At 36.0% G+C, this 21122-nt stretch overlaps 1 protein-coding gene across 1 annotated transcript in view; it reads left to right on the top strand.

Annotated features, from left to right (window-relative positions):
- The first annotated feature begins 3676 nt into the window (after window positions 1–3676).
- LOC150098711 (putative thiopurine S-methyltransferase) overlaps window positions 3677–21122 on the top strand; it is a 41596-nt gene continuing 24150 nt past the window's right edge. Inside the window, exons 1-5 of the mRNA XM_090405217.1 lie at window positions 3677–3833; window positions 13405–13487; window positions 14343–14435; window positions 14863–14992; window positions 15376–15428. Coding sequence (XP_090261343.1) covers window positions 13405–13487; window positions 14343–14435; window positions 14863–14992; window positions 15376–15428 — 359 coding nt within the window. The 5' untranslated portion in view covers window positions 3677–3833. The remainder of the gene's footprint in view (window positions 3834–13404; window positions 13488–14342; window positions 14436–14862; window positions 14993–15375; window positions 15429–21122) is intronic.

The following is a 21122-nucleotide window of genomic DNA, read 5'->3' as shown; positions in this document are numbered from 1 at the left end:
AGGACATCGACTTGTAGAAGTAAGGATGTTATGGTTCCTTTTGTATAAGGCTTTGATTAGGCCACATATGGATTACTGTGCACAGATCTGGTCACCTGGTTTTCAAAAAGATGAAATTGCGTTGGAAAAAGTTCAGAGGTGATTGACTAAGGTGGTTTCTGGTCTCTGGAATGTAGAGTATGAAGTCAGATTGACAAAAGGCAATTTGCAGAAATTGGTGGATAGAAGGAGGAGGGGGGGGGATATGATTGAGACATATAAGCTGTTAAGTGGTTATTACCAGATTAACGTCGGGGAGGTTTTGCACAGAATAGGTCAGGAGAACAAGAGGTCATTCCTGGATGCTGTATAAGGAGGGTGTGAGCAAGGGGAGTGAGGAGCAGGTTTTTTGCACGGAGAGTGGTGAGTGATTGGGATGCTTTGGCCGAGAGTGTGGTGTGGTTTGTGTGCAGAGACAGTGAATATATTTAAGCCACAGTATGATAAACTGGGTGTATAACAGTGACTTCCCACGATGAATCTTTGACTCCATGGAGGTTTTTATAATAATAATAATAATAATAATAATAATATAGAGGGATTTTTTTTCTTGCCAAATTAAAAATTTTGTTGAAAAACAGTTGTATTTATACAACTCATATACAACAGCTCAAGTTGTATTTATAATAGATTTATTTTCCCCCACAGCGTATAGGTGATTTTTCAAAAAGTTCAAGCTATTTTCTGATGTGTTATCAAAGGACCAATTAGAAGTATCTTTCGACACTTGGCGAGTAATTCAAATTAAGTGTTGATGTTATTTCTCGGTTTTTAGGTGTTTGAACCTAAAACTCAGTTTGTCGCCTAGGGCGTTAATGGGCGTTACGATATAGGCTGTTGTTCTAATTAATGTAGTCTTGCGATGAGTCTCAGGATTTAGTTATATTTGTATAGATTGAAAGGAAGTTTATGGAATCGATAACTAGATTTCATTCTTTAAAGATGAGCACCTCGATAATTTGTTTAAAACGGAACAATCTAGTGAATGCTGTTTTTTCGGCCCTTTGTTTATTAATGAGGGCGTTAGTAAATGCATCAATAGCGAGCGAAGCTTAAGCCTACAAGGTCACAAAATGATTGGTCGAGGTTCCCATTCTTCAACCAAGTATACATCCTAATATAACTCGCACGTTACTTCCATCTGTAGAGGATTCAGTGACTACAGAAGAGACAAAATGCGAAGGTATTAAATTCGAAATAGCCACCTCTGGCAAGAGATATTGTGCTTGCTAATATGTTATGATAGTTGAGTCTCTGTACTCAGTTGATATAGACGAAGCCCTTTGGTTGGAAAGACCCCTCTGTTCGATTCCCGTCCATGACGTGAGGAACCTTTATCTGGTAAAGGCAAACCGACCCCTTGAATACACGCATTTACAGACATAGGACACTTTTGGAGGCATAAGCTCAAGGATAAAGCTAACCACTTTATCCTTGAGCTTATGGTTGTGAAGTCCAAGAGTAGTTGGAAGATCGTGGATGCTTAAGTGCCTGTTAGAACCAGTGATGGATGGATGGAGGTTATCATAGTTTATCCAAATGTCTTACGTTAACTGATCTCCAATCGGATACTCATTCCTACCACTTGGATCTTTTGATACTCAGATGCACCTTATGGAGTGAGAATCCTGTGGAGATAGTCAAGCATCGGCACCTTGTTCTATGCCACCTGAGTCATCCACATGTAGTAATATTATTCAGTACAGTTTGAAATTTTTTGTTATACACAACATATCAAACTAGGTGCCCTGAAATTATTTGAATAGTCTCCATTCACTGGTTGCTTGTACCTCACAGCAAGTATTAGTAATATGGATTCATCCGGAGTTCGAACGCTCTTTACTTTCAGTAATGATCAGTTAAGATAAGCAACAACCTTAGTCACTATGTGTTTGCAACGTGAAAGAGGCATTTTTGTTCTACTGGCGTTGCCGAAACAAAGAATTGCATCGGTCACCATCCTTTTCAGTACTGATTGCTACTAATTCTACGTTGAAGATCTGAAATATCGAGTCAGGCTGGAATGCCATTGTTTTCTGGATATACATATGTATGCTACAATCATTGGGAGGAGGAGAGGAAAAAAATGAGGAGGCCAATACAAGAACTGGAAGGTATGAGAACTGAACTGAAGACGGTCAAGTCGTATTCATATTTACGATCATTGCTTGAACTGCTACATAAAACGTAGCATCCATTATGACACATATTTTACAGCAGGTACACCTTCCATGATGAGATTCTGTTGTTATATTTCATTTAGTTATATTTGACATGAAAAAACTTTTCTCTCGAAGAGTCTTTGACTGCAAGAGAAAATTTTCAAACAACAACAATAATAATTTATTATTCTTATTATTCTTATTATTATTATTATTACAGCTAATAATAATATCTTCTTGTTGTATTATACTTTTTCTCAAAATTCTAATGCTGCCTGAATATCGTTAGGCAGAAAAGAGATCGCTTAACTGCATCAAAACGTCACCTCTGCCATTTGCTTACTAGATGCTGTCTCGGTTACCATCAAGTCGAGGAAAATGTACCATCAGAGTTTTAAAGGAACAAATTGGATAATTTCTCTAACTAAAAATTAAATAAACTAATCGGTATTTCAAAAAAAAAACAATTTCATGGTAATCACTTCTCAGAACTTTGAGATTTGCATACAATCAAATCAGTTAAGATTCAGACGACATTGTAAGATTTCAAGGAACAGAAGATCGATTTTAAATCTCTTGCAATGAATAATCTTGGTTTAGTTCCAGAGAAATGCGTCTAGTGTCAGTAGCATGGAAAGCAAAGCCAGACTTCCTAGACTCTAAAACTTAAATGTGATTCTGATGTTCTTGTCTTCTAATCCTAGCAGAACAGTCAGTCTCTCCAAAGTAGCAAAGCGGACATAAAGCATTTGATGCACAACCCTTGAGAGAGTGAGATGGTAATTTGTCCCCAGAGCTTCCGAGCTAATTTGAAGGTAGTGCTTAGACTTACTTGCTCATAATCCACGCTATTTGTTCAGATGTTCCTTTAAATAAGGGTATGGAAATTCCTTTCATAGAAAACAGATATTATCAAATGTCTTGCATACGGAGCTCGTGCAATCTGTTCTTCCGAATCTCTTCTGTTAGATGAATTAAATTCAATGAAAATAACTTCAATGGTTATAACAAAACTACCATTCATAAAATTAAATTACCAACGGTTATCATCTCTCAGAAAGACTGCAATTTGATGTGAGAATTTCCGTACTCTACCTTAGATGAGATTTAAATTTCTAGTTAAAGGGCCATGTCTGTGTCGATTGAGCTACGGAAGCTCCGAGATGGGGAAGTGTGCTTTAAAAGCGACTACTTAGCTGATATTGTTTTAATTATTGAGAATGTAAACTCTCCTTTGAAATGGCAAGAACATAATAGGAATAATAAGGTCACTTATTCAAAATAATGTCAACAAAATAGCAGCTTTAAAACTTAGATAACTTTTTGGTTCTTTTACGGTGGACATTTTTATTACTATACTGATTAGTTATCAGTTGATGATAGCTCTATCGCCTTGAAGAGATATTCTTCAAGGTCATATATTGTCTATAAATGTACTGCTTTTAAATTAGTTTCTGGAAAAAGCCAATGCAAGAAATCTCTCTTAGATAGCATCCCACACGTGTAACTTAAATTAAGCATTTGAAAAGGTGGAAACTCAACTTTTGGGAGAGTTCGCTTGAGTTCGTCAACTGTAATATATATTTTATAATATATGTTTGTTTTCTTGATCTAGACTTCTCCTCATAAACGGTAAGCTTGATAACTAAATATGATACATACTTTTGTTTTCAATACTTTAAAAACTTAAAACGATGTGTGAGTGAATTTGTTCTCATTCCCTTCCTTCGGATAACTTATCGAAATCCTTGTGGGTTTTACTCTTATCTAATACCTGACTTTGGAGATATCACGTAGTAATGATAATAACTTTATTTCTTTTACAAGCTTAATTCCTCCCCTTCCCCAATAACCATTTATTTTTCATCTGAATCGTCTGAAACAAAATGAATTTAAGAATCTGAAAAACTCTGGGTAGTTTTGTCAGTGTTCAAATACGACACTTTGTGACAGAGGAGGGGAATGATCTCAAAATTTGAAAAACAGCATTAATTAATGGATAAGTTCTTACCTGAATCCTATAGTTTATTTATGTAAATGAATTTTGATCCAGCTGCTAGAAATTCTGCTACATTTTTGCAAATATGAGTTCTAATACTCCTCACTTTTTTTTTATTCCGTAAATGATTTTCAAAGAAGTTTTTTATTTTATAAAGTTTATTTTTATTTATTCGTGTGGGGTTCTCCCCTTTCCTAGACCGCCTTCTAGACTGGTTGAGCCCTCCTGATGAGGGATTAAGTATGTATTTTTGAGTGTAGCAGCGTATGTTCACGGGACCGGTTTGCCCCGTGAACACCCCACAGACAAGACTGGCTAACTTGGCTATGGCTAAGGAAGATCCTTAAGCTCCTCAGGTCGTCGACGGGAATAGAACCAAATACACTCCTTCCCCAGACATATGGTTGCGAAGCGCATAGATACTAGGCTAACAGCGCGGACATTTTATAAGGTACAAAATTATTATAAATAACAAACAGCTTAATTCCAAGTGAAGACTGTTAATTACATAATAGTATTCCTTCGGAAGTTTCAAAGTTTAAATTTTTTTCAAAACTTGCTGTACATGAATCCAGATAGACCAATCAACTGTTTGTACGTAACATGGAGCATAAATTGGAACAAATGACGAATATAATTTATTTAACTGAGAACTATTTCGAATTTTTATATGTGTTTAAGAAATAAGGACGTGTGTGCGTGTGTGTGTGTGTGTGTGTGTGTGTGTGTGTGTGTGTGTGTGTGTGTGTGTGTGTGTGTGTGTGTGTGTGTGTGTGTGTCATTTTCTTTGAACGTATTTAAACTCAGTGGCGAATTATACAGAACTTGAGTTTTTTTTAATATCATTTCCCCTCCCCAGAATTATCAGGTTAGTTTATTCGTTTGTCCACCAATAGGCTGTGGGTTCAAACCCTATCTGTTCTTCACCAACAGGCTTGAATTCCATATGGGCTTGAATTTCACAGCTCTGCTTATTGGGGACCTGAACGGATTGAAAAGTTCCATGTTCAGTCTCTAGAGCAGGGGGTCTGGAATCTTTTTGAACCTAAGAGCCATTCCACCAAAAAGATTAATTAAAACAAAATTTTGGGAGCCGCAACTTCAATTCGATTTTTTCCTGGTGACTCAAAGTTGCAGTTAGTTCAAACTTAGGTAAATTTGTTTTTAATTCAGTACTTCCAGATATCAAATACCACTTTTATGTTTGCATATAATTTTTTTTATATGTTCGATAAATAAAACAACATTAAGTTTGATTAAGTTTTTAATCACAAGACATGTTTAAGGAAGTATAATATTGCAAAAAAGTCAGAATTTGTATTGCAAAAAGAATTAGTCCGAACAAAAATACAATATTGTGCATTTTAATAGATATTTGATTGTTTTAATTTAAAATTCACTAATGAGACTTATGATTTCGCATCTTCTCAGCCAATTTACTTAAATCTGATAATAATTGTATGTCGTGCACTTTAATGATAATTTGGCTTTCAAACTTTCATCAGTCAATTTGTTCCTATACTTATTTTTAATGTAATTCATTGAAGAGAGAAATTGTTCGCTATTGTATGTTGAACCGAAAAGAGTCAAACCCCCAAAAGCAAGTCGCCTGGTATTTGAATAATTAGTTGGGAAAGAATTCCAACATTTAAATATAATTCCCTGTGGTATTTCTTCCATAGTTTCCTCATTTTCTTCGATTTGTGCTACCATTTCCTGAAGTTTTTGTACCCAGATGCTTTTATTCTGAATTTCCAGAAGCTCCATTTGTAGTTCTGCAGTTGATATTCCGGGAAAAGCTTTAATATCTATTCATTTTAAAAATCAATTTAACGGATGTAATATAAATTCCATCATCTCCTGGTGTTTTTTAAAATCCTGAAATCTGCTTCTAAATGAATCTAAAATTACAGTAATCATTTCAGAGAATATTTTGCAATCAACTTTTTCTTGATTTAAATTCAATCTATTATTGTTTAGATTTTCAAAATATATGAATGTTTCTTCAGTAACATCTTCAAAAAACACTCTTAGTTTCTGTTCAAGGTAAGGACTTCCTCTAGTAATTGTAAGGCTGTGTTTCCCTTCCCTTGCAACTTCAAATTTAGCTTATTAAAATGTTCTGTCATATCAAGCAAAAAACAAAAATTTTGTATCCATTCGGGATTACTGAGAAGTTCCACATGATTTACGTTATACTTCTTAACCACTAAAATAGTGGTTAAGAAAACTATTACTTCTCTTAAGCACTGAAAAACACGTTTTAATGCTTTTCCTCTTGATAACCATCGTACAGATGTAAATGTCACTAAATCTTTATGTTGACTACCTAGTTCCTCTATAAATGTGTCAAAAAGTCTATGATTCAACGCCTGAAATCGGACCAATATTGTACCAATGTTGTGTCAATGATCAATTTCATTGGCAGAACATTGGTACAACAAATAAATTGATCATTGGCACAACAACAACATCCATCACTCTTTTTAGTTGTGGTAATAATCCCAAAGAATTTGCAACTAAAGCTCCTTGATGCAAATTACAATGAAATGAAATAACTCCACGTGGAATACGAGTGGAGAATAATTTAACAAACCCTTTATTTTTCGCAATCATAGAAGGCGCGCCATCGTCCCTATGCATACTATATTATTAATATTTATATTTTTATTCTGTAAACTTGTTAGAAGGTTTTCTGAAATATCTCGACCTGTAGTGCGTCCTTGAAGTGTTAGCAGATCAAGACATTCTTCTCGAATACCGGAAGATGTGATATATTTAACCATCACGAGCATCGTGCCATATCGGAAATATCATTTGATTCATCAACTGCAATAGATATAAAATCGGCAGAATTAATATCCATAATTGGCATATTTGAAACTTCTGCAGAAATTGTTACAATTCGTTCCTTGACAGTTCTAACCGAAAGAGGTAAATCTTTATTTTTTTTTTTTTACCTATCTCGTCCTTATTTTTCATATCCTTAAATAGAATTTCAGAGACATTACATATGCAATTTTTTAGAAATTCACCTTTGGTAAAAGGTTTTCCCGCTTTTGCTATTTCAAGGGATAAATAACAAAAAACTTGCTTCAGTAGTATTCGACGAAAATTTCGTTCAAGTTGACAAATTACTTTGCTGAAGCAATGTTTTCTTTTGTAATTCTTCAATAGCTTTTTTTTTTGTTATCACCCTCATGATATTTTTCACTCAAGTCTAAATGTTTTCCTCGAAAATGTCGTTCAACATTAGTTGATTTGTTATTTGGAATTCGTAGATGGCAAATTGAACATTGCGGATTTCCATTGACTTCTATAAATGCAAATTTCTCTATCTACATTTTATTGAATCCTTTTTCTTTTTCTTGAACTCTTATTAGGAGGGTTATTATCACAAATTTACGTGAAAGTGAAAACACAAATTCAACTTTAGTAACATAATAAGAATTAATTTGCGCATAACATTACCTGACACTAATTCTTGTAGAAAGTCTTATACGTTGGCTGCACATGATTATTAAATAACTTAAGGAATTCACAACGTATACTGGAATATAAATTAAAATAAACTTTAATATATACTTCCTATATATCGATAACGTCACGTTGCCATCTTCATGAGAATATAAGACTACGACAAGGGCACGCAGGCACTAAAACAGCAAACGAGGTCGAAGAGAGAAAACTACTGCTTTTCCTAAAGTCCTGATTGTTCCTCCCTAGCGGACTATATTAGGTATTCTTGGCCGTTGGGATGAAGTTCTCATGATGTACGTCTCCCAAATTTGGGGCAGTCTCATGCATCCAAATTTGTTGAGGTTTGGCATGTTTTTTAGGGATGAGGCTGATTCTATGAATAGTCTTTCAAATTTAAACTTGCTGCAGTGTATTATTGTGACTTTCTTCCAACGTATTCTGTGGCGTGTATCCAGAACATGGTCTGCAAGCCCAGTGTGGCTGTACTGGTGAAACTGAATGTAGTCTTTGTGTTTCGAAATGCTATTTCCGAAATTCCGAATACCTGACACTAACTTAAACACGAGTTTAGTACCACAATAAATAAGTTAACTAACAGAATATTTATTTTGACAGTTAAAATCAGTATGTATCTAAAAAGCGTGGTGTTTGACAGGACAGCTGATCAATTAGTTGAAATTTGCCGCGGCGCTAGTTACTTTAGGCATGCGTAACAAATTTCATGCGTAACACACGTCACATGCATAGTATCTAGCACAACGAACAGGCCATATCAAAAAGCAATATTTAGTTGTTTGTATTAATTATGTATCTTCTAATTCAATATAAAGGAGCCGCACTTTGTTTAGCCAAGAGCCGCATGCGGCTCTGGAGCCGACGGTTTCCGACCGCTGCTCTAGAGCAAGGTTTCTGGGCTATGTAAAAACAAACAAAAATACAAAAAATGAAATCAATAAAAAAAAAAAATCAGCCCATTGGTACTGTAGGTTTATAAACATTTTTTATCGAAAGCCACATAAAAAATTAACCTTAAATGCCTTTTTATTTGTTAAAATAGCATTTACTTCCATAATGTTAGACCACCAGAAGAAAGACCATTATAGGTTCGATTCCAGTCACTCTTTGGAGGAACTTTTTCTTAGCCTTTTTTCACCTGGTTCCTTTATGAGGTTAGTTTAACTTTTGCATGGGTAAGGTTTCTCCAAGAAACTTGGATTTTAACCCCCCAGATCAAGAAAATTCACCATGAAACTCAAATCACATTATTTCAGAACAATAATACATATAAGGCTAAGGACCACGAGCTGACAGCAGTTGTCTGCCATATTGTCCTACCTGACCTTTGGATCATCGATATGCTTTAGCCAGCTATCAGTGATAAGTTGGTGAGCTATGGAAATTTTAACAAAGAGCTCGCATCAGACAATAAGTATTATCTAAACACAATAATATTGAAGTACGTTATATTTCTCTTTTGTATTTATACTTCAAGTGATAACACTGGCCAACAAAAAAAAAAATTTTTTTCTGCTGATTATGATCTGATACTTGTTTTTTACTAATTTCGGTGCGCTGATTTCAAATATCAAACCCATTTTTCTCTATCACGTCAGGTTAATCCTCTATGGCATTTTCTTTTTGCTAATTTGTAAGTTTTTGATAGTTTTAAGGAGGCAGTACTATTTAGAGGATCAAAAAAATCGATTTTTTAATATCATTTTCTGAAAGTATGTGCTTTTAAAAATCTGTTCCTAACTTTTTATCAAGAAATTCGAAAAATTCCCGAAGATATAGCCTATTATTCAAAGCAATGCGCAGATCAGAATCGGAGCGCTCACCGCGCTCGCTTGTTAGTAAACGAATAAATGCGTAAGAACCTGCAACGGTACGTACTGGCGCTTTGAATGCGAGAGAGGCCGATAACCGACCTAATACATTTAGGTGATGAAAAGTAGGCGATGACAACTGCCTAAAACAAATGAATGCTATATGCGTCATAGCTGACAAAGAACGATCGAAATCAGTCAATCATTAACCGATCGTGAAAGTATGATGAGCGCTTATAAAGTCTCTGGTTTTTTTTTGTCTTGTTAATTGCATGTTAGTCGGCAGTGAAGAAAACACATCATGTCTACTACTCGAAAATGTGTCAATAGTGTAGATTCCTTCTACTACATTTGTGGCAGCTTTACTGTTCCCAGTCAAAGGACAAATATCACTGATTTCGTTAAGAAAGTGTACTTTGCATACTTTGACATAAAAATTGCAGATAAGGACGAGTCATGGGCTCCAAATAAAGTGTGTAAGTCATGTGTAGAAAATTTACGAAAGTGGAGCAAGGGAAAATGCCAAAAAATTAGCTTTTGGTATTCCAATGATTTGGCGTGAACCGAAAAATCACGTAGATGATTGCTATTTTTGTTTAGTTCAGACTTCTGGTTATAATAAGAAGAATAAGAAAAAAATTGTGTATCCAAATCTCGACTCAGCAATTCGGCCAATTGCTCATTCCAATGAAATAGCCGTGCCAATTTATAAAGGACGTTTACTAACAAGCGAGAGCGGTGAGCGCTCCGATTCTGATCTGCGCACTGCTTTGAATAATAGGCTATATCTTCGGGAATTTTTCGAATTTCTTGATAAAAAGTTAGGAACAGATTTTTAAAAGTACATACTTTCAGAAAATAATATTAAAAAATCGATTTTTTTGATCCTCTCAATAGTACTGCCTCCTTAAAACTATCAAAAACTTACAAATTAGCAAAAAGAAAATGCCATAGAGGAAAAACCTGACGTGATAGAGAAAAATGGGTTTGATATTTGAAATCAGCGCACCTAAATTAGTAAAAAAACAAGTCTCACATAAAAGTCAGCAAAAATTGTGTTGGCCAGTGTAATCAACGGTACCAATCAAGGGGCATTATTTTATAGTCCTATTTATTTATATGTGATTACCAAAGTGAATTATTATTTGTAAAATGGTAGTAACAGTAATTATAATATTTTATTTAATAAAATCACTTTGTTAGGTTACCATATGAGTTTGTGGCTTAATATATTTCAAAAATTATGGTTTTTTCTTTTTTTGAAAACATAAAAAAAAGTAAGCAAAGAAGAACAAGCGGCTCGCAGATTTAAGAAAAATGTAACAAAGGGTTCGGGCGAGCCCCTTATAGCTCATCACTGGTGATAACTAATGGTAGAGATTAACTGTCCATTAATCATCAAAAAAGTCAACATAAATGGTGTTAACGGATAGTGGACATTTAACCTTATCTCCATGCTAAGTGTGCCAGTTTTTGTATGCTTTTTAACCATTTCTATTATTATTATTATTTGTTGTTATTTAGAGAGACGTTTAGGGACCTCATCGAAAGAGGCTACATACTACATGCACCAGCTATCATACTTGTTCTTAAATTCATTCACACTGCTTACATACACAACATCCAATAGCAATCCGTTCAAATCATGCACCACCCTATGAGAGAAAATTCTAGATCTGACCTCCTTCTTAGCGGTATTCATTCTCAGTTTCCTAGGATGTCCTCTCGTCCTTTCCCCACCCTCCATAAATTGAAAGATTCCATCAACTGAAATTCTGTATGACCCTTTCAGAAGTTTGTAAGTCTCAATCATATCTCCCTTCTTTCTCCTGTTTGCTAGTGTCTGCAGTCTACAAATTCTCAATCTGTCTTCATAATCAGTATTCCACAATCCTGATATCATTTTTAGCACTCTCCTTTGCACTCTCTCCAATATATCAGAATCACAACGGAAACCAGACCCGCACACAACAGTCCAAGTGAGATATTATCAAGGCCTTGTAAAGAGGCAAAATGGTATCCTTATCTTTACATGTGAACGTTCGTTTCAGTATTGCGATTATCTTTTGAGTTATATTTGCAATCTTTGCTACCTGCCCCCTGAAATTCAACTTGCTATATACTAGCTCTCGAAGATCCCTAATCTGATCAGTTTCTTCTAGCATAATTCCGCCAATATAATATCACATTGGATATCTGATCACGCCGAAGTGCATGCCTTTACATTTGCTGACATCCATTTTCTCGTGTCCATAATTCCAGCCCATTCAAATCATTCGGTAAGTACTGAATATTAGCATCATTCCCGATTACCCTACCTATCTTTGCATCATCAGCAAATAGCTGTATGCCGCTTGTCAAATCCTTCCCCATTTCATTAATGCAGAGATTGAATAATAATTTGAGCCAGGAAGGATGTAATAAGGTCAACTAACTCACCTTTAGTTATTATTATTACGACACCGCCAGTCCAGGGACTAATTGCGGGAGAGCACTCCACTCTAATGCACCCACCGTCTGCACTGCTTAAACTCCATTAGCAACAGTGCCATTATCTATCAAGTATATTGCACTATCTATCTCCACTAATTGTGTGTGTGTGTGTGTGTGTGTGTGTGTGTGTGTGTGTGTGTGTGTGTGTGTGTGTGTGTGTGTGTGTGTGTGTGTGTGTGTGTGTGTGTGTGTGTGTGTGTGTGTGTGTGTGTGTGTGTGTGTGTGTGTGTGTGTGTACTAGGGCAGGTTTGCCTGAATGTGGGATGAAAAACTACGTGACACCTCCAAGAAGTTTAAAGACTTATCGATGGAGAGTGTGCCAGCAGCATCGAACGATTTAACTCCTTCCAGCTACTAACCGCGCTCAAACTTGCTTAACTTTTTGCGTGAGACATTAGTAGCAGAGGCTCTACCAATCGACCTACCTAGGAAAAAATCAGGTAAATGTTCTTCCAAATGGAATTCAAGAACATGTGTTTCTGACCCAAGGGCGCGTATCGCTCCTCTTTGCTTATGGACCTTAATATACAGACATTTCATTATTATTGTTGGTGGTGGTGTTATCGTAAGACAAGTGGTCATTTTTAGTGTTCTATTTTATATATTTTTATAGAGTTTTGTCCTAAACAAAATTAAATGCTGCCATATTTTAGAAATACTGATGAGTAATGTGATTATACTAAATCATACTTAGAGAAAAAAGTATTATTACACTTACCGACCTTTTTCGTGTATCCCTTATTTAAAATACCTCTGGTAGCCCAGTTCGTTTCGATAGATCAGTTTTGTTGGAAAGATCGGAGTTCCGTCTGTGACGCGAACCTTCATCAGGGCTTTTCAATCAAAGGCGAGTTAACCGCTCTCATAATGCGATGAATGGTTTCTTTTCCGCCAGAAAATTCGAGTTTTTTGTCCTTCAAAACAGGCAAACCAGCCCCGTTAACACATATCCACAGACATAGATTACCATCGGACAAGGAAGGCAACAGGAAACCAACCACCTTATTTTTCAGTAATTTCGTAGTAAACTACGAGTAGTATTGCTACTCCGCTGTCACTAGGTAGAGGGGAAACACACAAAATCTAACGGAAATACTTACTTAATAACGTGAGACCATTTCTAATAATTTTATTAAATCCGGAAAAACAATGGCACTGACAAAAGCAGTTGTGTTTAACCATTTGTTGCACTGTATCAAGAAAAATTAAATACATAAAATAAAAATTGAATGCTTATTTTTAATCTTTATGCGAACTCTTATTAGATATTTAAATAGCAATTATTGATTTAAATTATTTGCTTAAACCGTCTTTTGGCAATAAAAATGTAATTAATTCATTGGACCATTAATTTTGCAGTTTATGTTTCATGACGTCATTCGATATTGATTTATTTACATTACAGATGGCTGATGAACGTGTATTGCATTACTGGAAAGAGTGCTATGAAAATAATGATATTCCTTGGTTTATAAATTCCAGGCATCAGTAAGTAGGGTTTGGGTTATTACACTATTACAATGTCATTAAGTGATTGATTGCATCTATCATGTAATAATTAGTACACGTTATATATATATATATATATGTAGAAAGTATTTTACCTTGGATATAATAATGTTAAAAATACCAAGCAATTTTGAACCTGGTTTTACTCCATTTCCAAAATATGCAAACAGACAAACAAGTCAAGTTTGCGCCTGCAAGTGATACAAGTCTAGCTGATCCTACAGGTAGTGCAAGACCAAGGCAACTCGTGGTAAAGGTGGCATAAGCTCATAAATCACATAAAAACTAGTAGTGTTTTTATATTAAAACCTTTTTACTTAAATAAATAAATAAATATATATATATATAAAAACCTGCCGAGTTGTTTTATCGGGGAGTGAGACTTGTAAGGAAGCTTTTTTTTTCTTCTTCGTGGAAAATAAATCTTCTTGTTTAGGTTATAGCGAAATCATTCGATAAGAGATCACACCTCGATCATCTAAACGAGAAGAAAAAATTGTAGATTTAAATCCCATCTGTGGTAGAAGGAATTTTATACATACCATTTTCAAGCTAGCTTAATTTAATCAGTCTTTGGTTAAGACAGTTTGATCTTTTCCCATCCTTGAACTTATCCGATTAACCGAAATTCTTCAGTGATCTCAACCAAGGAGACTATAATACCTTCCCATAAATTCATTCAGCGGCATTTTGCTTCCTACTTTAGCCACAAATTAAATTTTTTAATTCGCCTATGCTGACAAATACAAAAATTATTAATAATAAAGCAGTAACATCAAAATAACACTTCTTTAATTAAATGGTATTAATACTTAATTATTTATTTAAATCTAGAATGCTGGAAAAATATAAGGATCTTCTGATAAATGGACGTAAAAATCTTCAAATATTCTTCCCACTCTGTGGCAAAAATGTAGATATGAAGTGGTAAGTTCAGTTCTTTATTCTTTATTTATGTATTTATTTAATTAGTTATGTGAATCATATCCACGAAACGTTTTAAAAGTACCATGACTGAGGTAAGGGTTAGATAATGTGGTTTCCCTGCTGTGGAGACCAAACATGGATCCTTTACAAGCCGCTGTTTATCTATTTATTCATGGCTATTATTATTATTATTATTATTATTATTATTATTATTATTATTATTATTATTATTATTATTATTATTATTATTATTATTATTATTGAATCATAAAACTAATCATGAGAAATCACCTCTAACTTTTCACTATGCCTTGTACTTAAATTTTAAAAACAAAAAATTTTAGCCAAAATCTAATTAATATGAATCAATGAATTATGTATCATTTATTTATATTTAAATAATCTGAAATATTTTTTAAAATTTCAGGCTTTATGATGAAGGTCACCGAATAGTTGGAGTAGATTGCTCCGAAAAAGCTACACAAGATTTCTTTTCTGAACAACACATGGAATTTATAACTTCACCGATAAATAAAATTAATGGAATTTTATATCAGGTATGAATTTTATTTATTCTTTCTTTCACCCATATTCGACGAGAACTGTATTTTAGAATTAGTATGTAAATGAGATAATTTACACTAAAATTATTTTTAATGCCTTTATTAACATTTGTAAAAATCAAATCAGAATTGCTTTTAAATAATGCAGAATACGTTAGTTATCAAAGTATGCTCATAATTATTGTGATTGTGAAATTTGGTTAAATATGCATAATAAGATATAATTATTTATTTAGTAGGAAACCTTTCTTCCGAAAAATAAAAATAAAAATAAGTGACGAGAAATAAAATTACTGAATGGTGGAATATATTATTGCACAATGTTCTTTATTAATATTTTTATGAGATTCTTTTATAAGACTGTGCTTTAATTTCAGACATTGGATAGTAGGCTGAAAATTTACGTATGTGATTTTTTCAATTTTAACAGGTAATGAAATTATTCTTAATAATTATTATTGTTGAATAAATGGATTGCTAATTTTTATAGAACAATAAATACCCTTTAACACTCCGAAAAAAAAAGCTGTTAATAGCATAGCATGTTAAGTCAATATCATCAATTTGCGACTCTGCGCATATACGTTACACAGACGCCACCTACAAAATCACAAGAGGTGACAGAGAAATTACTTTCGTTTTTTTTTTTTTTTATTTGAAAACAATGAAAAAAATTATGCTAAATAATTTATGCCATATTCTCTCTTCAGAACTATAATACGATCAATTTTATTTTGCACTTAAGGCTGTTAATCGATGAAACTTATCAATAATTAATGTCATTTCCTTGCAACTTTTTGGCTAAGGCGGGTTAAATGGAGTCTAAATGAAAAAAAAATTCACTTAGACTCATTTGTCCTAGATAAAAAGTCAAAATGACCACTGATAATACATGAATTACGAAATTGAATAACTTTGTCACACATCAAGTAATAATATTGATTATCAGCATAGAAATGAGTGATTTCAAATTCTTAATTTAGTCTATGTAATATATCTGTGTATATATTCCACGTGTAAATACTAAGATGCCGTTCGGTAATTGCCTAGCAGTATCTTTAGTGTCGCAATTCTCAAGAACGATAAATCATTTCAAAGCATTTCACTTTCATAGTACATTTTATAATCTATCAGATAGTCTATGACGACTACATAGCCATAAAATATCTGGTATATCAGAAAATTCTTGATAACTTATCTCTTCAAACAAGTTTTTTTTTTCTGCTTTCGTTTCTTCACAAATCAATAACACTCTCTTATCTTTTTTTTGTTGAATAAATATGTACTTTTCGTCTGCTACATTATAAACAATCATGACAGAGGCTTCACTTTTGCAACGTGTTCTAACATTTTTTCCCCTTTTCTGTGAGGATAAATTTATGCATTTTTATGTTATTTCATATGGAGCCAATTCATCGCTAGATTTCAGTTACTACGTATTATCTTATATAATTAATATATTACAACATGTAATATATACATTCTTCTTCTTCTTCTTTTTCTTCTGCAGCTTCTCCCACTTAAGTGGGGTCACTGTTTATTATGAGTCTCCTCCACACCTTCCTGTCTTGGGCTGTCACCACATCCAAGTTCTTCATCTTCAAGTCCTCTTCTACCAGCTCCCTCCATCTCTTCTTTGGCCGCCCACGCTTCCGCCTTCCTTGCACATCCATCTGCATGACCCTTCTTCCCACATATTCGTCCTCTCTCCTCATCACATGACCAAACCATCTCAACCTTGCCTCCTGTATTTTCGCTCCTAAGTTCGTAACTTTTACTGTTCCCCTGACATAGTCATTTCTCAGATGATCCTTTCTGGTCACACCGCACATCCACCTAAGCATTCTCATCTCTGCTACTTCCATCCTGCTAATGTTATTTTTCCTCAGGGCCACAGTTTCTATAGCATATGTCATAGCTGGCCTCACTACTGTCCTATAAATTTTGCCTTTCAGATTGATCGGCACCCTCTTATCACATAACACTCCAGCCATCTCCCTCCAGTTCCTCCAACCTGCTTGTATCCTGCATCCCACTTCCTTCTCACCTCCTCCATCTTCTTCCACTGTCGAACCTAAGTATCTAAAGTCTCTCACCTTCCTGATGACATTTCCTTCCAGCTCCAGGTCTGTCTCCTGGCCACCGCCCACTGCGCAACACATATACTCTGTCTTACTTCTGCTCAGTTTCATACCTCTCTCTTCCAGTACTTTTCTCCATCTTTCCAGTTTAGTTTCCGCTTCTTCTCTTGAATCTACACACAGCAAGATGTCATCTGCATACAGCATTGTCCAAGGTGCATCTTCTCTCACCTCCTCTGTTACCACCTCCATCACAATATTAAACAGAAATGGACTTAATGCTGACCCTTGATGCAAGCCAACTGTTACTTGAAAACTTTCTGTCTGTCCCAAACAGGTCCGAACACTTGTCTTCACATTTCTGTACATTTCCTGCACCAACCTGACATATTTCTCCGGCACCTTCTTCTCCCTCAGACACCTCCAGACTTCTTGCCTTGGCACTCTATCGTATGCTTTCTCCAGATCAATAAATACCAGATGTAGCTCCCTTTGTTTCTCTCGATATTTTTCCATCATCTGTCGTAACCCAAAGATAGCATCTGTTGTTGATCTACCAGTCATGAAGCCAAATTGTTCCTTTGCAATCTCCACCTCCTCCCTCAATCTACCATCAAGAACCCTTTCTAGGATCTTCATTGTGTGGGACATCAACTTTATTCCTCTGTAATTTTTACAGTCTTGTGCATTCCCTTTACCCTTGTAGATGGGAACAAGAGTACTCTCCCTCCATTCCTCGGGTATATTTTCCTGTTGGCAAACTTTCATGAACAGGTCCCACAGCAGGTCAATTCCCTCTTCCCCCAGTGCCTTCCATGCCTCCACTGGAATTCTGTCGGGGCCCACCGCTTTTCCATTCCTCATCCTCTTCATGGCCTCCGTCACTTCCATTCTACTGATGTTCTGCACCATCCCCTCAGAAGGCTGCCCATCTCCTCTGTGAGTCCTTGCATTTTCCTCATTCAGAAGTCCCTCAAAGTATATTTTCCATCTGTTTCTTATGTCCACATCCCTCCATAATACTCTTCCTTCAGCATCTTTGATCTGCCTCACATGTAAGATGTCCTTAGCTGCTTTATTTCTACATTTCGCTAGTTGGTAAATTTTTCTCTGTCCTTCCTTTGTTTCTAATTGATCATACAGATCTTGATATGCCATGGCCTTCGCCTGTGCCACAACTCTCTTGGCTTCTTGCTTTCTCTCTTTGTACACCTCTCTGTCCTCTTCCACTCTTGACTCATCCCACTTCTGCTTTGCCTTCCTCTTAGCTGTCACTGCCACTTGTACATCATTATTCCACCACCAACCCTCCTTCTGCTCTCTAATCTTTCCAGATGTCTCACCAAGCACCTCGATTGCACAGCTCAGGATTACTTTTGAATTATGTTTCCACCAATCTTGTACACTTTCCAGTCCATCCGAAATCCTCTCTAACACTCTCTCCCTAAAATGATTCCTCACACTCTCTTCTTTTAAGCGAAACCACTTAATTGTCTTCATCTCATGGCAACCAGAAGTTCTTATCTTCGATCTTAATTTAAAGTCTGCGCACAGCAGTCGGTGTTGTTGTGCTACTTGATCTGTTGGAATTACCTTACAATTTGTCACAACCTTAAGATGTTTTCTTCTAGTCAAAATGTAGTCAATTTGTGAGCTGTTGTTACCACTTCTAAATGTTATCAAATGTTCTTCCCTCTTGAAGAAAAACGAGTTCACAATTGCCAGATCAAACGCTACTGCAAAGTCCGCAACCCTCTCTCCTTCCTGGTTCATCATTCCCACTCCGTGGCCACCATGCACCCTTTCACAGTCTCTATTCTGTCTTCCTATGTGCCCGTTCAAGTCTCCTCCGACAATCACCATCTCATTTTCTTCCAATTCCCTCATTTCTTCATCTAACACGTTCCAGAACTCATCTTTTTCCTCTGCTATACAACCAACTTGCGGGGCATATACACATAATACGACCACCCGCTCTTCTCCAAGACCCAATTTCATTCGCATGATCCTGTCGTTCCTTCTACCCACGTCCAGTACTTCACCCTTCATTCTGCCACACACCACAATTCCTACACCATTTCTTCCCTCGTTATTCGCTCCAGAGTAGAACAATTTATATCCATCTCCCAGTTCCTTTGCCTTTCCCCCTTTCCACCTTGTCTCCTGCACACATAAAATGTCCAACTTCCTCTTCCTCATCATGTCTGCCACCTCTCTTCCCCTTCCAGTCATGCTTCCAACATTCAGTGTTCCCACTCGCAACATCCTCTCCACCTGCTGGGCTCGCTTCTTTAACCGCACCCGCCCTTGATGCGGTAGCCCTCGTCCACTTCTCACAGCTGTAGGGCGATGTGGCTGCGCGTCGCTTAAGGGGTACGCCCTAGCCCTTATATCATTTTCTCTTCGACTCCTCATAATCATAGTTTGAGTTGGCACTGAAGTTTTACGACCGGATGCCCTTCCTGACATCAACCCTCGCATTTATCCGGGCTTGGGACCGGCACCTATTGAGGCTAGCTTGCCTCCTTCGGTGGCTGCATAAGACGAAATGACTTAGCAAGATAGGAAAGACTCACCCCTAGCCCTCGAATACTCTAATAGCATCAGGGGGAAGGAGCAAGGAGAGGAGAAAGAAGCAAAGAAAGAAGAGGAGGGACCAGTCTACAGAATAATATAACAGATATATATTACATGAAGTAAGGCATGGTCCAGCATCAGGTACCTTGGGTTTGCCATGCCCGTACTCACTAAAGTGAGCCCTTGAGTGAGTAATATATACATTACATTTACATTAAATGTATGAAATGGAGCGTCCTTCTGCGGTGAGTCGAACTTCTTGAAGGTATCCCGTGATGATAACGATATATTTATATGTATGTACTTTCGTCTGCTACATTATATTCCTCTTATCAGGCCTGGGAAAAATAGCAGAAAAAAGTAATACTAAAACGCCTACAAAACGAAACGGAGAATCTAGACCTAATCCCAAAAGAACAATTTGGTTTTCGAACAGGTCACTGCATAACTCTACAGGTTCAGAGACTTATAGAATACACAACTACCGGATTCAATTGGAAACAACATATAGGGGCACTTCTGACAAGATCAAGATGAGATAGGGAAGCGTGACGTGTTGGTTGTTCATTTGATGACGTCATGAGTTTGGAATGTTTTGAATTTTTCTGGTGACCATCTGTGTGTGTGTGTGTGACGTCATTGTTTGTTTTGTTCGCGTATGGAATTATGGGTGATGGTAGCGATAAGGATTCGTGCCGTGATTGGTGAGGCACTTTGAACAAGATCAAGATAAGATAAGGAATCGTGTCGTGAATGTTTGTTATTATCAGATGTAGATAAGTGACGTCATTTGTTAGTTGTAAATAAGTGATGTTATTGTTTTGAATGGAAAAGGGAGATATATTAGTGGATAAGGAATCGTGTCGTGATTGGTGGGACACTTCTGACAAGATCAAGATCAAGATAAGATAAGGAATCCTGTCGTGGGTGTGTGTGTTGTTTTCAGATGAAGAGAAGTGACGTAATTTGTTAGTTGTAAATAAGTGACGTTATTGTTTTGAATGGAAAAGGAAGATATTATTAGTGGATAAGTATTCGTGTCGTGATTGGTGATACTATGAACAAAATAGGGGTAGGGTGAATGGGGGTAAGCGACGTCAGTGTCTAGGATGTGTATTGTTATGAGTTGTAGATAAGTAAATGGTTTGCATATGTTATTATGGGTGATGGATAGTGATAAGATACATTTTGGAATGTTTGGAATTTCGCTGGGGCCCCCCTTCTGTCAGGGACATCACGTGTTGTGTTGGGTTTGCATACAGTATTGTGGGTGTTATTTAGAGATAAGAATAAGATATGTTTCTGTGTGAGCCAATTGGTTTTTCAAACCTAAATACTTCTGCAAAACAACTAAATATGCTTTTACTTTTTCATCTGGATTTTGATTTCTCATTTTTTTAAAATGGCACTCATCTCATCATCTGTTGTGTGCAATTCACGCTTCTCTGGTGATTGGAGTAGCATAA

The sequence above is a fragment of the Typopeltis vanoorti genome, chromosome 15 (assembly GCF_054136105.1).
Source record: "Typopeltis vanoorti isolate ZY-2024b chromosome 15, IOZ_Tvanoo_1.0, whole genome shotgun sequence".
Lineage (NCBI taxonomy): Eukaryota > Metazoa > Arthropoda > Arachnida > Uropygi > Thelyphonidae > Typopeltis > Typopeltis vanoorti.
Note: the sequence above shows the minus strand (reverse complement) of the source record. Positions and strands in the feature narration are given on the sequence as shown.